Source organism: Coregonus clupeaformis, chromosome 8 (assembly GCF_020615455.1).
Source record: "Coregonus clupeaformis isolate EN_2021a chromosome 8, ASM2061545v1, whole genome shotgun sequence".
Taxonomy (NCBI): domain Eukaryota; kingdom Metazoa; phylum Chordata; class Actinopteri; order Salmoniformes; family Salmonidae; genus Coregonus; species Coregonus clupeaformis.
The window spans coordinates 56,640,836-56,657,360 of NC_059199.1; the positions used below are offsets into that span (position 1 = coordinate 56,640,836).

General features: G+C 44.7%; 1 protein-coding gene across 6 annotated transcripts; it reads left to right on the top strand.

The window, feature by feature from the left end:
* On the top strand, window positions 1-14,785 carry LOC121571991 (ATPase family AAA domain-containing protein 2). 6 transcript variants are annotated; one of them, XM_041883833.2, is made up of 29 exons: window positions 1-544; window positions 806-900; window positions 1,391-1,440; window positions 1,676-1,775; window positions 2,052-2,127; window positions 3,535-3,613; window positions 3,707-3,853; window positions 5,165-5,282; window positions 5,598-5,615; window positions 5,731-5,823; window positions 6,448-6,556; window positions 6,662-6,777; window positions 7,074-7,248; window positions 7,467-7,555; window positions 7,669-7,828; window positions 7,985-8,075; window positions 8,283-8,597; window positions 8,803-8,920; window positions 9,053-9,239; window positions 9,502-9,687; window positions 9,888-10,023; window positions 10,143-10,339; window positions 10,661-10,820; window positions 11,659-11,781; window positions 12,259-12,399; window positions 12,914-13,489; window positions 14,035-14,153; window positions 14,361-14,489; window positions 14,695-14,785. In XM_041883833.2, exons 1-29 carry the CDS (start codon window positions 428-430, stop codon window positions 14,725-14,727), a joined length of 4,053 nt encoding a protein of 1,350 aa, XP_041739767.1. In that variant the 5' UTR covers window positions 1-427; the 3' UTR covers window positions 14,728-14,785. The 6 variants fall into 6 exon arrangements, 3 of the variants coding, with proteins under 3 accessions (XP_041739767.1, XP_041739769.1, XP_041739768.1); XR_006001788.2 differs by lacking the exon at window positions 14,695-14,785 and having other exon boundaries at window positions 12,914-13,466; window positions 14,361-14,449; XM_041883835.2 differs by lacking the exon at window positions 12,914-13,489.
* The last annotated feature ends 1,740 nt before the right edge of the window (window positions 14,786-16,525 follow it).

The window sequence follows — 16,525 nt, forward strand, 5'->3', positions numbered from 1 at the left end:
AACAATATGATATAGCTTGCCATACAGTAGACTCCTGGGGTGTAATCATTAGTCCAGTTGAACGTTTGCAACTAAAACGAGAGTTTCTATTGGTCAAATTCAGGTCAGTCTCTCCCCGTTTCGTTTCGTTTGCTTCCGTTGAAAAATGTTTTTGCAACTGAATCCCCATATCCTTTCCACCCTGGGTGATGTAAAACGAACGCAGCCACACATACGATCTGTGACGTGGGTGGTGCCAGAATACTGTGTTTTGAAATTATACACACACAGTAGTTTTGACAGCTCAGGTTTGCTAGGAGGTCGTTCACAATCCGCAATTATATGGAGATAGCTAGATCGATACATACCATTGTTAACATTGCAATTGTGAATAATTGACCGTAGTATTAGCTAGTAAACTCATTAAACGCGCAGTTAATTCAACACGATGGTGATAATACGGAGAATATCGGAAGCAGACCAATCAACACTTCAGTTTTCACAACCAGATGCCGACTTTCCATCCCTGCAGACTTCACCGAGAAAGTCCGCACGCTTGACTAACGTGAGTTGAACAATTGACAGTCAGTGCGTGAACAAACAACGTTATATGGTGTCATCATTTGAAAACATTGTCAGTAACCTCTGCTGTTTGCACAATCTGTAAATAATGTCACCGATTTTTAAATTAGCTATGCAGAACATTTCTAAACTTTGTGTCAAAACAAACTTCACTTATATTCAACAGATGGAAGACAATTGATCGTCAATGCCTTCAAGGTTGACCAATACATTTATATTTGAGTTCTGCTGTTCTCTTTCTCAGGGATATGTTGGTCAGAATGATCGGCATATTATCCCGTTGGAAGAGCTAAATGGGAAAACACCAGAGAATGGGAGACCTGTCAGAAAGATAACAAGGTAAGTCAGTTCTCATTAATTAAATATTAGAGATGTAGTAGATATACATTGTGGCATATGGTAGGCTAATGTTTCTATCCATAAGCCAGATATAAAGCCAAGATGCGTCTTTGTCGGCTGTCAGTAGCCTGGGTACCAGTCTGTTTATCTAACTTTCTACTCCTTGTAGGCCTACTCTGTGTTTTTGCTGGATTACAAGGAGTGGAATGTTAGCTGAACATGCTGGTACCCAGGCTAGTCCTACAGACCACATTGATTCGGATACCATCAAGCATTCTTCAATTATTTTGTGGTCCTCTGTAGCTCAATTGGTAGAGCATGGCGCTTGTAACGCCAGGGTAGTGGGTTCGATTCCCGGGACCACCTATACGCAAAAATGTATGCACGCATGACTATAAGTCGCTTTGGATAAAAGCGTCTGCTTAATGGCATATTATAATATTATATTTTAATGTCATTTTTTTAAAGTGATTTTTTTATTCCTTCACAGGAAATCGCCCAGGTTTCAGGTCAATGGGGCCAGTGAAGTTGACCAAACTGGTAAGCCTAAAGCATGTTTCACATTATGATGCAAACAAGATCTAGGTCTTTCCTAGAACGTAACAATTCACCTATTTAGACATGCATGTCATAAAAAACACACCCAACTACAAAACACTTTTAAGAGGATGTCACACAATTGACTCCTTTTAAACAATAATTCTCATTCACAGACTCGTTTACCTACATGGAATTGTGGATAAGTCATGAATTATGTTTTGAATACCTGTTCCAGAGGGGTCCCCTAGACCAGAAGGATCCCAGGGGGTTGTGCGACGCAGCACCAGAACCACCAGATACCAACAGTCCATGATTTACGACCGCCTCATCACTAAGTAAGGAGCATCACCACATAACCCTGAACCCCCGTGTGTCGTTGCTCCCAAGTCTCTTGTTTACTTCCCCAGTAGAGTGTGTAACATGGGGGATAGTCCTAATACAGGGAGTATGACGGTTATTATTGGCATATTACTAATTCCTCTGCTTTTCCCAAAAAATGATAAGTACACAATTTTTTAGCTTATTGCATTGGGACCCAAAACCTCCATGAAATCATGCTAAAGAAGGATGCTATCAGAAGTTTTTATATTGTTACTTGTTTTTCTCCATAGCACTGCTGAGGCAGTCCTCCACAAGATTGATGACATGAAGAAGATGTGCCACCACATGAAAAACTCCAAACAAGCAGTGAGGCTTTTTCCATTCCGTGAAATATAATTTTGTAATTCAGCCATCCACAAAGCCAGGGATGAAATACAATACAGGGCTATATATTTATGCTGTATAATTAGCAAACAATAAGAAACCATTCATTGACATGCTCCCCCTTTGAGATTGGCATTGAAGACTCACACTAACTCTACCCAAACACAAGGGCTTGTTCCACTGTAGAAATGTGTTTACATAATAACTGGCCACTGTTTCTAGGCTCTATATCTTCTGCTGCCGAACACAATCTCTTATCAGCCATTGTAAGGGTGTTGCACCCATCTGTGGTCCACCACCCTCTATCTCTCTCTCGCTCTCTCTCTCCGCCCTCAGCAGCTCTCTGCTGTAGTTTTAGGAACAGTAATCACACTGTTGTCATATTGTTGCCTCATTCACCAGCAGCTAACTGAAAAAACTCTACAAGGTGTCGAAAGCGTTCCACAGGGATGTTGGCCCGTGTTGATTCCAATGTTTCCCACAGTTTTTTTTTTTTTTTTGTAATTTAGCAGACGCTCTTATCCAGAGCGACTTACAGTTAGTGAGTGCACACATTATAAAAAAATTTCATACTGGCCCCCCGTGGGAATCAAACCCACAACCCTGGCGTTGCAAACGCCATGCTCTACCAACTGAGCTACATCCCTGCCGGCCATTCCCTCCCCTCCCCTGGACGACGCTGGGCCAATTATGCGCCGCCCCATGGGTCTCCCGGTCGCGGCCGGCTACGACAGAGCCTGGATTCGAACCAGGATCTCTAGTGGCACAGCTAGCACTGCGATGCAGTGCCTTAGACCACTGCACCACTCGGGAGGTTGTGTCAGTTGTGTCAAGTTGTCTGGATGTCCTTTGGGTGGTGGACCATTCTTGATACACACGGGAAACTGTTAAGCGTGAAAAACCCAGCAGAGTTGCAGTTCTTGACAAACCGCTGTGCCTGGCACCTACTACCATACCCCGTTCAAAGGCACTTGCCCATTCACCCTCTGAATGGCACACATACACAATCCGTGTCTCATTTGTCTCAAGGCTTAAAAACCCTTCTTTAACCTGTCTCCTCCCCTTCATCTACACTGATTTTGAAGTGGATTTAACAAGTGACATCAATAAGGGATCATAGCTTTCACCTGGATTCACCTGGTTAGTCTACATCATGGAAATAGCAGGTTTTCTTAATGTTCAGTGTGTCATTTTGAATTTCACAAAATTATCCCAGGTTTAGAGCCTTGAGATATGGGAAATAGGAGTAGTGGATGGAAATGACCAATAATACCTTTTGAGATTTAAGTCTCACTGAAATATGTACCATTGTGTCATACAGGCCACTGAAAAAAGGAAATGGCAGTACCATACCAGTTGTATCTATGAAGGTTTTTGTTTGAATTTCAGAGGATCTATTTAAAATCCCAGCGAAAGAAGACTACTGATCGTCCAACCGTAAAAGCAGTTTCCAAACAAGAAACGGAAGGTCTGTTTCTATTGTAGTTTAGGTCAATGTTATGTTTGACCATAACTCTCTAAACATTAATTCATTAACTTTTGGGCCAATACCTATTTCCAGAGTACTCTGATGACGATGGAGAGGAGGATGATGAGGGCGACGGAGATGTGGAGGACGATGATGATGAAGACGACGATGACGATAACAGCAAGCGCTATGAACCTCGACAGAAAAAAGCAGTGGTTCGCTACCAGGCCCCCCTGGATGGTTGGTCCTTTTTACATTTGAATCCCGTAAAAAGCACATCCTAACTTATTGCTCTTCACTGAACTAGAGTCTTCAGAGACATTTTTCTCCGTAACTTACTTAGTTATTCATCTCAATTAATGAGCGTAGCAGGGTCGTTCCACCAATTCCTTTTGAGAAGTTTAACTTGGTCCAAAAAAACAATTAACTTCATTTAATCAAATTTACACATTCTGTCATAAAGAGCACATGTTCAACTTCATTAAAAAAACATGTTTTCCCATCTCAAGAGGTTAACTAAAAAATTTACTATAATAAGTGCCAAATAAAGTAGCAGGGTTGACCGTAAAAGAGTTGATGATTTCCTCTAAACTCAGCCATAAATCCCCTTCCGACAGGGGGAATGGAAGCGTGTTTCTAGCCTGTCTATCTATGGGTAACAGGTTTGACGTGGTATGCTTGACCCGCTCAGTTTTCCACCACAAAACACCAGCAAATGGTCAAAAAGGGTAGAACAAGCTCACCTACTTTTACACTATGATTTGACTATTCGATGTTCAATGCTTCTTTATAAAACATTTTTTTAAAGGAATTGTTTCACCATATTAAAATGGGAGTTCAGTTCACATAACAGGGTTGACCTTAAAATGAGGGACAGACGTAAATGAATCACTAATCACATTAAATAAATAATAATCTTCAGAAATGACTTTGGCAAAGCAACAAAATAACTAGGGCTGTCCAATTATGGTGAAAGCTTGGAGGAATTTTGGGGTTGAGTTGGTTAAAATCTGCAGAGGGTGCACGGAGGGACATGCTGAATTTTGGCACTTTAGCCAGTCTTTATTTATATAAAAATCGGATTAAATTCTCCATGTGGTCTATATTGAAGGGCACTTAATTGTAATATAACAGGCTTTTAATATTCAATATTGGTGCACAATTTCTACTTAAAATATCAAAAGGCACTCATTTCGTGGAACAAGCCAGCAGTGCTGATTGGGATCAGATCCCCACTGTCCATGTTATTCATTATGAACTCGTATATAATAAGAAGAGTCTACCGCACACACAAAACCAATAAGTAAAGGTGCTGGAGGCAAAATATAAAACAGGAAAAAGTCTTATTTGCATAAGTCATGGTAATGGTAAGTAATGGTAGCTAAGCTTTCGATCAGTCGACCTTCATCAGAGCATATCTCCACCAAAAAATATTCTGATCTAAAAAGCAAAACGGATTCTAGATCAGCACTCCCACTCTGAAATTCTTGACTATGGGCCAAGATCAGTGCTTATCATGATGTTATGCCTCTCTCACTGTTTCATCTGTAGAATCCAGGAAGCAGGCGCCCATGTTTTTTGACCGCCAGGCATCTTCCACTAGAGGGAGCTACCGCATCAGTGCCTCAGTACCCAGGAGTGCCCACACCACCAGTCGAAGGAGTGGCAGGTCTGCACTGTTGCTCACCCTCCCACAGTACTGTACTTCACAGTACTGGCACTTTACCAATAGTCGTAGCCCATATGTATAGTACATTGGTTTCATTGTGTCCAGTTATTTGTTTTGACCCCAAAAAATCTTTGTTTTCACCTAAATATATTGTAGGGTCCATTTAATGCTGTGTTTCATGTGTTGCGTCCTTATAAATGGTTATGGTTATCTATGACTATGGGCTATTCTTGTAGGATCTTGTGAATATAGATTACTTTTCATTGTGATGTTTAATGTTTTTCCTCTTTTCTTTTTCACTGTTTCAAACAACAGGATTGTGTCCATAGGCAGGTGAGTCTTTGGCACAATTTAAACAACTTAGGTCTCCCATTTGTTATTGGGGACAGTAAAGTAGTGAAGAAGTTTGTCCTTTCTCTGTCTCCTTATGGTTTGATTTGACCCACAGGAGAAAGCATGCTTGGCACACCCACAAAGCCAGCTCCTCTGATGAGGAAGACTCCTCTGATGAGGAAGACACAGAGCAAGAAGCCAAGAACAGGTCAGTGAACATGTCATCATGAGCAACCAATTTGATACACTTCAACAGTTTGACTTGTCCCTATAATGATAAAATGTTAATTTAGTTCACAGATAAAATCTTCCCTTGAAAGTGGTACTAAAGAAAGAATAAAACAATGTTTTATTACATATTACTTGATTATTTTTTCATTTGTTTACTGATCATCTGTTATTTGCCATGACATATTATCTTGAACAAGATTCAATCATATTTAAAGGATAATGAACATGCCAGAAAAAAAAGGGCCAGGGTGAGCAGACCAATGATTCCCCACTCCTGAATGTTTTTGAACTGTGTCTATGACATCATGAGTGGTGGTGGTGGTCGATGATGTAATAATAATAGACGAAGGTTCCATCTTGGTTATTCTGGTGATATCTCCTTGGTGAGCTTCATTGGGTGCCAGACCTTTGTAGTGAACACATGATGTAGCTCAAGAGTTTCTCTGTATGAGACTGACACAAGGAACAGAATATATTTATTTGGATTTTAAAGCTAAATCGGTCCAATATTTCACACCAGTGGAATCCGGTGTGGATTTGAGCTTCTGCTCAGAATAAGCTTGCCAAAACCGCAATCTCTTTCATTTGGGATCCCTCTCAGGTGTCTGCCTCTGAATTTGCGCAAAGAGGACATTTGGGGAATCCATAAGGACAGAATGAAGATCGGTGCGAGTCTTGCGGATGTCGACCCCATGGCGATTGACCAGTCGGTAAGTTCTAACATCTCAAAGTTGGTTTGCCTACATGCTATGGTCTTTAAGTTATCTGACTGCCTCTTCTATGTAATGATCCAACCCTGTCTCTTCCCTCCAAAGGTACGCTTTGACACCGTTGGCGGTCTGACAAGCCACATTTCCGCCCTGAAGGAGATGGTAGTCTTCCCTCTGCTCTACCCAGAGGTGTTTGAGAAGTTCAAGATCCAGCCTCCAAGGTGAGCACTTGTTTTAGGGTTGAAAAGCTAACATACTTTGTTGGTTAACTTGCAATTGTTTTGACTATTGATTTACATTGTCTTCGGGGTAGCTTACCATAATGGCATTGTGAGGAAATAGCCTATAACAGGATGAGAAACTTACTTGGGTGTGCAACTAGAATGGATCATGTCAATGGACTTAAGCCCCACCCCAACCCTAACCCTAATCACAGCCTCATCCACTCATCCATGGCTCTTTGATCATTTGATTCCTTTGCAAGGATCCATTCTAAGACTATCCCTGCCTGTTTCAGGGGCTGCCTGTTCTACGGTCCCCCGGGTACGGGAAAGACCCTGGTGGCCAGAGCGCTGGCCAACGAGTGCAGCCAGGGGGAGAGGAAGGTGGCCTTCTTCATGAGGAAGGGGGCCGACTGCTTGAGCAAGTGGGTGGGCGAGTCGGAACGCCAGCTCAGGCTCCTCTTTGACCAGGTACAGTGCATTCCCTCAGACAACACACTGGAGATCATTAATATAGTTATCACTGGTGCATTCAGTCTTAGTGAGACCATTGAGTCTAGTATATGCCTATCTATCAGCATTTCCTGCTCAAGCCACTATTGGTCTCTTGTTGGAAAAGTGTTTGTGTCATGTCTATTATATAGGGATGTACTTGCATTGACAGGAAGACTAATTATTTGTACCCACAGGCTTACCAGATGCGGCCAGCCATTATCTTCTTTGACGAAATCGATGGGTTGGCTCCGGTTCGCTCCAGTCGCCAAGACCAGATCCACAGGTGAGACAATTCAGCCACTCTCATTTCTCGCTCCACTGATTACAGAGACTTACCATTGATTGCGCCTGCATACTAAACATTGAATACTCCCACCTCGTGGTTCCTTCCTGCAGTTCCATCGTGTCCACCCTGCTGGCCCTGATGGATGGCCTGGATAGCCGAGGAGAGGTGGTGGTGATCGGAGCCACCAACCGACTTGACTCCATCGACCCCGCCCTCAGACGCCCCGGACGCTTCGACAGGGAGTTCCTCTTTGGCCTCCCTGATCGCGAGGTAAGACTAATCACCTGTGGGGGGAATCCTCACTCGAGTTGATATGTGTGCGTGCATAACTCAAATGTCCATCCAAATCTTCCTTTGACATCAGCGACCTACAAACAGTTACGTTTCATTCGTGCACTTACCTTTCATTTCTGTCGACAACTTCAGTCCCGGAAAGATATCCTAAAGATTCACACCAGACAGTGGAATCCTACACCGTCCTATCCTTTTCTGGAAGAGTTGGCTGATAAATGTGTCGGTAGGTGACTAATGTATACCAAATCAACTCTAGCATTGGGCAAGTCAAGATTGTACAATAATTGTAAGAGCAAAAATAACTATGTCGTTTTGTTGTCTCATAATATTCAGCCAGATCACCACAATTAATCTATCGATTTAACACAGTTCCACAGTCAATCCAACACACGTATTATTAACCGCAACATCTTCCCTCTCTGCACCCCAGGCTACTGCGGCGCTGACATCAAGGCGGTGTGCGCCGAGGCGGCCCTGTGCGCGCTGCGCCGCCGCTACCCCCAGATCTACGGCACGTCCCAGAAGCTCCTGCTGGACGTGGGCTCCATCAACATCAACAGCCGGGATTTTGTGGCCGCCATGAGGAAGATGGTGCCAGCCTCCCAGAGGGCTGTGTCGTCCCCTGCCAAGGCCCTGACCCCTGTGGTCACGCCCCTGCTGGGCCCCGCCCTCACCAACGTGCTGGACGCACTGCAGAAGCTCTTCCCCCACGCCGAACAGGGCCTCAAGAGGAAGAGGGATACAGGTGGGTCGGGTTCAGTTTTGTCACGGCCATTGTTATCTGATCCCAGATTTATTTGTGCTATCTTGCCGAATTCTATGGTCAATGTCGTGCCAATGCTGGCTATACAGCACAAACAGATGTGGGACCAAGCTAGGTCACTATTAGAGTGGATCATTGGTTAAGTTCAGTTGATGCAATTACTTGATCAAGTTTTTCCTTCGCTCAGATCTGACAGCCAGCATTCTGGAGGATGACCTCATGTACAGTGGGGATGAGGGCCCCTCGTCCAATAATTCCATCACCAAACAGACCACCACCAAAGGGAGCTTCCTCCATTTTGCCAGGTAAGATATAGCCTACCTGTAATATGTAGATACATTTTGCCCTTAAAGAACCCCCCTATTTTTGTTGTTTCCATTCATAATCACATCCCTGATTCTCCATTCACTTCACCTCTCCACTCGCCTCTGTTCCAGGAGTGCGATCTGCCACCCCACCACCTACCGGCCCAGGCTGCTGCTGGCTGGGCGTCCCGGGGCGGGTCAGAGCTCCCACCTGGCCCCTGCCGTGCTCCACGCCCTGGAGAAGTTCACTGTCTACACCCTGGACATGGCCGTGCTGTTTGGAGTCAGCTGCACCTCCCCCGAGGAGGCCTGTGCTCAGGTACTGGCTGGAACTAATGTAGTCTTTAGAAGTGAAATGTTAAAATGCATACCAACCTGCTCCTCTCATTTGTGGTGCAGAGAATTATAGCCCCAGAGTTGACTTCATTGTATAAAGGCTAACTCCATCAAGCACATAATTACTAAGTCAAATGCAGCGAGATGTCGGGGCAGTGCTGATAGTTTGAATCCCGACCCAAGTGCTAGGTTGGTGAGTGATACACTCATTGACCTCTCAGCCCCTCTCGCCCTACCTGCCCCAGGTGTTCTGCGAGGCCAAGCGGACCTCCCCCAGCATCCTGTACATCCCCCACATCCAGCAGTGGTGGGACACGGTGGGCTCGGCCCTCAAGGCCACCTTCCTCAGCCTGCTGCAGGACATCCCCTCCTTCTCCCCCATCATGCTGCTGGCCACCAGCAACGTGGCTCACCACGACCTGACCGACGAGGTAGGTCTTACCTGGGGCTCCTCCACCATACATTACACTACAAGGACTGTAGAGAAGTGATCCCTGGACCTTACTGGGCTACTCAATCCATGAGTAGATTCGTAACCACATTCTTTTATTTACACTTCAGTAAATACTATTTGTAGAGGTGAAGACCCTAAATGGTCACGGAGGTAACTATTCTACAATTTGTCTCTCAGATCCAGACTCTGTTCCGGTTGGAGTACGGAGAGGTGCACTCTATCCAAATTCCCACCCAGCAGGAGAGAAGGAAGTTCTTTGAGAATCTCATCCTTAGCCAGGCTACCAAGGCACCCGCCTCCAAGAAGAAAGCCTGTAAGTACTAGATATTTATGCCTTTTGATGATCACTTGGTATAATTGCTGTTTGTGTCCCATCTCCATTTGAACCCTCCTTGTTCTTTACCCCCTCTTCCTCCCCTTCCCCTGCCTCAGTAATGCATGCCATGGAGGTGCTCCCCCTTGCACCCCCTCCTCCGCCCAGGCAGATGAGTGAGAGGGAGCGTCTGCGTCTGGAGGAGCAGGAGGAGGACACACTCAGGGAGCTGAGGCTGTTCCTGCGCAACGTCACCGAGCGCCTCTCCCAGGACAAGCGCTTCAAGGCCTTCACTAAGCCTGTGGACATCGAAGAGGTAGGGAGAAAACACCGAAAAAGAGAGAGGGACAAGGAAGGAAATATATGTTTTTGTGGTGTTGTAGTCCAGGGTGCTAGTCAAGATTACTCTAATGTAAGCTGAATGTTGACTGACCCAAACTTAGTCAATACTTAACTGGCAAGTCTGAATATAAGTACATACATTCTAAGTGAGCTGTGGCCTCTTGGGGGGGCTGCACTGTCGTCACCTCAGATTTCTGTAGCTTCTCTCCTTTACCGACGCTCTCATCCAAAACAACCTATCAGAGTGGTATTGTGTCCCCCATCTTATCAATGGTTTGTGTTCTTCTCTCACCAGGTTCCTGACTATATTAAGGTGATCAGGCATCCCATGGACCTCTCCACTGTACTGTCCAAGGTCGACCTCCACAAGTACGTGACCGTCAGGGAGTTTGTCAACGACGTGGACCTGATCTGGAAGAACGCCCTGGAGTACAACCCTGACAGCGACCCATCTGGTATACCTACAACCATCTCCATCTCATTAAACTGAGTGCTGTTATTATTATTATACTATAACTGATGTGTAATTCTAGCCTGGTTCCAAATCTTTTTTAATTATTCATTTTTAAAATATAATATTATTCATTTTAAAATATTTTGTACTTTTTACCCCTTTTTTGTGATATCCAATTGGTAGTTAGTCTTGTCCCATCGCTGCAACTCCTCTACGGACTCGGGAGAGGTGAAGGTCGAGAGCCATGCGTCCTCCGAAACACGACCCCCGCCAAGCCGCACTGCTTCTTAACACACTGTTCGCTTAACCCGGAAGCCAGCCGAACCAATGTGTCGGAGGAAACACCGTACAGCTGGTGACCGAAGTCAGCGTGCATGCGCCCGGCCCGCCACAAGGAGTCGCTAGAGCGCGATGAGCCAAGGACTTCCCGGCCGGCCAAACCCTCCCCTAACCCGGACCACGCTGGGCCAATTGTGCGCCGCCTCATGGGTCTCCCGGTCGCGGCCGGCTGCGACACAGCCTGAGATCGAACCCGGGTCTGTAGTGAAGCCTCTAGCTCTGCGATGCAGTGCCTTCGACCGCTGCGCCACTCGGGAGGCCGGTTCCAGATCTGTTTGCGCTGTCTTGCCAACAACCATAGGAGTTGGCAAGACATCACAAACCGATCTGGGACCAGGCTAATCTTACTCCACTGAGTATGCTACATACTTTTTGTTAGGTATCTCTCTGAAGATATTCTGGTCCGTTCTCGTTGTTCTGCTGCAGTTAGTGGGTCCCATGGATGACAAGTCCCCTACTGTGTACCTCTGTCATCAATGTCTATCTCTTTGTGTTTCCAGATCGTCAGATTCGTCACCGGGCTTGTGCCCTGAAGGACACGACCCACGCCATCATCAGCGACGAACTGGACGAGGACTTTAACAGGATCTGCGAGAAGATCAGAGAGTCACGCAACAAGAGAGGTAACTGCTGCTGCTGCTTATAACGTTGGCATATTGCTGTGATTTAAACGCTATAGTAGTGACCTAGCCTACAGGGTAAAACCTCTCAGTAACACTTTATTTGGATAGTCCATCTGTAGATGCTCTACAGACGATCAGTAACATTTCAACTAACTATGTACTAACCCTAGCCCTAACCTTAACCCTTAACCTTACTCTAAATCTAACCGTATCTTAGCAAGCAGTTGCTTATCAACAGATAGTTTGTTGATAGTATGACCATCTGTAGAGCATCTACAGATGGAAATCCGGACTATCCAAATAAAGTGTGCGCAACCTGTCTCCAGATGTGAGTTCAGCTAGCTATTGTATCAGTTTCAGTGTCTAGTGTCGGCTTCTTTAACTATTTGTCCAATGATGAGATGAACCCTCTCTTATTTTCCTTAAAACATCTTAGTTTATTGACAAAGCTAACGACATGTTTATGTCTACTAACAGGGTGCACGTCATCAAAGTTCGCCCCCTCCTACTACCAGACCTTGCCCAGAGAGGAAGGAGTTGCTGAGTCCAAGAGGCCAGGCGGTAACACTGGCAAAGACGCCAGCACCCCGTTCGCTGCCAACACCCCACGGCCTGCACGTAAGTCTCACCACTCTACTCCTTAACTGTTTATTGGTAGCTTATTTGTTACAGAGCAGAGGAACATCCAGTGGAAATGATGGTAGACACTGGTCAACCACCAAGGGACAGCACTCAGGATTTAGTTTTTTACTGCTTGATTTGCAGTACATAAGCAGTTATTATCAGTGTTTCAACGTTTAAGGGCAGAAGACTAATACCTCCCAGATGTGTTGCGAGTGATAGAAAGAAAGTGGAAGTCCCTAGGATCAGGACAGGAACAGAAGTAGGTGTAGCCAGAGTGAAAGGAGGAAGAGGAGGAAAAGGAAAAGGAAGGAGGAGGATTCGTTGCAGTTGAGTGAACCAGTCAAAAGACAAGACCGAGTTAGAAAACCATGATGACCGGCAAGAGCAGCAATTGAGAGCCAGGGAGGAGAGGAAGATGATATTCATGAATACTGAGACATCTGTCTTTCTGTCTGTCCCTTTCTCTATCATGTTAAATTACCTTCTCTTCTCTATTTAATTTTCCTAGCTCGTACTCTAGCCCGTAAGAAGAAACCGCCCAAAACACGACGCAAAAGCAAATGGAGCTCCGGCATCATAAAGAAGAATAAAAAGAAACCTACGTCTTCCTTTTCTTCCAACAAGGAGATCACAAACTCAGGGGAGGAAGAAGAGGATGAAAGTGATGGCATAGAGGAGGGCGAAGAAAAACAAGCTAAGCCTTTGGAGACTATTCTAGAGAATGGCTGTGGAGACTCCCCTATGGAGTGTACCTCAGAGAAGACCACTAAGCCTGCCGATGATGTGGAAGAGGCCTGTGTTACAGAGCAGCCCACCACCACTCCCATCCCCAATGGAGACTGGCAACAGCAAGCTCCAGACCCCACAGACGACTCACACCAGCCAGGCCTCACACAGGTCCAATCTGGGATCCAAGCCGGTCCGGTGGTGGCAGTCAATGGAGACCACCACCAGCCTGCCAGCCCTCCAGTGGAACGTGACCAAAGTCCAGTCAACAACACCCCTACAAAGGAGGTAGATCAGGGAGAGAAACACACCACAAAGACCAAAGAGCCTGAAAGGTTGGAGGATGACTGGGACATAGGTCTGTATTAGGGTCCCGGACCCAGGCAGCAAGCAAGCTACTGCTTCTGGCCTCAGGGAACAGCTCAGTCAGTTTCACTGACCTTTGGCCTCTGGGGGCTCCAGCTGTTGGGGAGCTCTAACTCATCACAACACATCAGTTAAAGGGATACATCCATCTCTCCACTTATTTAAATACTCTGTAAGAGTGAGTTCCTTTGGTTGTAAATGTGTTCACCACCGCATGAGAGCCAATGAACGCATGCAAAAAGGTTTACTTTGTTGTAGAAAATCTAACTATATTAATACTGCAAATGCTTGTAATTGTGTCTTCTTCTGTGCCTTAGTTCTAGAATAGGAAACCATGCCCCCCCTACTTAATGCTTGAGATCCAATGTTACCAGGTAGAAACCTAATTTGCATGTTAGGAGATGTGCATGTCAACACCAATAGGCCATTGTGTTAGCATTAGCAATAGCCTGTTCAGCCAGCAATGATTAAAGGGACTTTTGCTTATCAGCTCTCCCTCACACCATCCTGATTGCTTCCTGTGTTTCCCTCCAACAGAGAGGCGTGTGACCCGTGCCACCAGGACTCTGGTGCAGCAGTTGATTGACGTGGACAAGGCCCTGGAGATCCTGACCCAGAAAACCCCTCAGCTGGTCGTGGACCACGACAAACTCAAGGTAACCTCCTGACCAGTCTTTTATAAAGTCAGACCATGCTTCTTACAATGTAGTTGTACCAGAACTACACACAGAAAGTTGCAGACCAGAAATATGGTCCAGAAAACAATTATGATCACCAGAAATATGGTAATGGCAAGTCACAGCCAAACACTTATTAATTCATCCTATATTCATATATTGATTTGTGTATAATTTACTGTCCAGGAATTGCTCAAAAGAGTTGTGTCCAAGACTGAGGGCTATGAGGTGCATCAGCTGGAGAAGCTGTATGCTATGTTGTGTCAGAGCATCTACAGACACCGCAAGAACTTTGATAAGACAGAGCTCTTACAGGTATGTGGCTTATAACTTATCACTATTTTACGTCACTTGTTGTAGGAAATACATTGAGTATGGAAACCAAAAACATTCCCTACATTGAAATATGTTCATAGTTAGTTAATTGATGTATGTGCATGTGAGTCACTTTAATGACTTGAAATCTTGATAAGTGATTTATACTTTGACATACATTTTATTTTCCTTTCACTCATTTTAGGAAATGAAGAGAGAAATCAACAACTTTTCCTAACTTCTTCACTTGATGTTTTCCTATTTTCCATATTGTAATAAAATATGATGCATTTCAAGATGTTCTATTATTTACCTATTACAATGGGCCTAATCATGCATTACATTGGTCAGAAATGTGGTTACCATAATGTACAGTATTTCAGAGGCACGGACTTGTCAGAATTGACTTGTATCTTTTTCTTACTTGTGACTGACTAACACAGTGTGTATTTTTATGTATGCATTTAAAATATGTCTGAAATTACATTTGATTATTTAAAGGTAGACTCAGCAAAATGATGTTGCCACGAGCAGCACCGCAGCTATTGAGATGAGTGAGATGCAAGACTTCGCTCTCACACAGTCACACAGTATGTGCGCATTTGCACAGGTTCACGTCACGCTCTTACAGCGTGGGAGCCACAGGACCAAAACAGTGGAGAAGTTGAGCCTCGTGCTACAACACTCTTAGTTGTTGCTGAAATTGACCCACTATGCGGTTTACTTTCTGCATCAACAGTTGAAGTCGGAAGTTTACATACACTTAGATTGGAGTCATTAAAACTTGTTTTTCAACCATTCCACACATTTCTTGTTAACAAACTATAGTTTTGGAAAGTCGGTTAGGACATCTACTTTGTGCATGACACAAGTAATTTGTCCAACAATTGTTTACAGACAGATTATTTCACTTATAATTCACTGTATCACAATTCCAGTGGGTCAGAAGTTTACATACACTAAGTTGACTGTGCCTTTGAACAGCTTGGAAAATTACAGAAAATGATGTCATGGCTTTAGAAGCTTCTGATAGGCTAATTGACATCATTTGAGTCAATTGGAGGTGTACCTGTGGATGTATATCAAGGCCTACCTTCAAACTCAGTGCCTCTTTGCTTGACATCATGGGAAAATCAAAAGAAATCAGCCAAGACCTCAGAAAGCAAATTGTAGACCTCCACAAGTCTTGTTCATCCTTGGGAGCAATTTCCAAATGCCTGAAGGTACCACGTTCATCTGTACAAACAATAGTACGCAAGCATAAACACCATGGGACCACGCAGCCGTTATACCGCTCAGGAAGGAGACGCGTTCTGTCTCCTAGAGATGAACGTACTTTGGTGCGAAAGTGCAAATCAATCCCAGAACAACAGCAAAGGACCTTGTGAAGATGCTGGAGGAAACAGGTACAAAGGTATCTATATCCACAGTAAAATGAGTCCTATATCGACATAACCTGAAAGGCCGCTTAGCAAGGAAGAGGCCACAGCTCCAAAACTGCCATAAAAAGCCAGACTACGGTTTGCAACTGCACATGGGGACAAAGATCTTACTTTTTGGAGAAATGTCCTCTGGTCTGATGAAACAGAAATATAACTGTTTGGCCATAATGACCATCATTATGTTTGGAGGAAAAAGAGGGAACTTGCAAGCCGAAGAACACCATCCCAACCGTGAAGCACGGGGGTGGCAGCATCATGCTGTGGGGTTGCTTTGCTGCAGGAGGGACTGGTGCACTTCACAAAATAGATGGCATCATGAGGAAGGAAAATTATGTGGATATATTGAAGCAACATCTCAAGACATCAGTCAGGAAGTTAAAGTTTGGTCGCAATTGGGTCTTCCAAATGGACAATGACCCCAAGCATACTTCCAAAGTTGTGGCAAAATGGCTTAAGGACAACAAAGTCAAGGTATTGGAGTGGCCATCACAAAGCCTTGACCTCAATCCTATAGAAAATTTGTGGGCAGAACTGAAAAAGTGTGTCAGAGCAAGGAGGCCTACAAACCTGACTCAGTTATGCCAGCTCTGTCAG

Bases quoted from the DNA above. Each gene is read 5' to 3' on its own strand.
- LOC121571991 (XM_041883833.2), top strand. From the start codon at position 428: ATGGTGATAATACGGAGAATATCGGAAGCAGACCAATCAACACTTCAG. The intron at 1,441-1,675 runs GTAAGCCTAAAG...TACCTGTTCCAG, and splicing joins CAGTGAAGTTGACCAAACTG to AGGGGTCCCCTAGACCAGAA. The intron at 6,778-7,073 runs GTGAGCACTTGT...TGCCTGTTTCAG, and splicing joins TTCAAGATCCAGCCTCCAAG to GGGCTGCCTGTTCTACGGTC.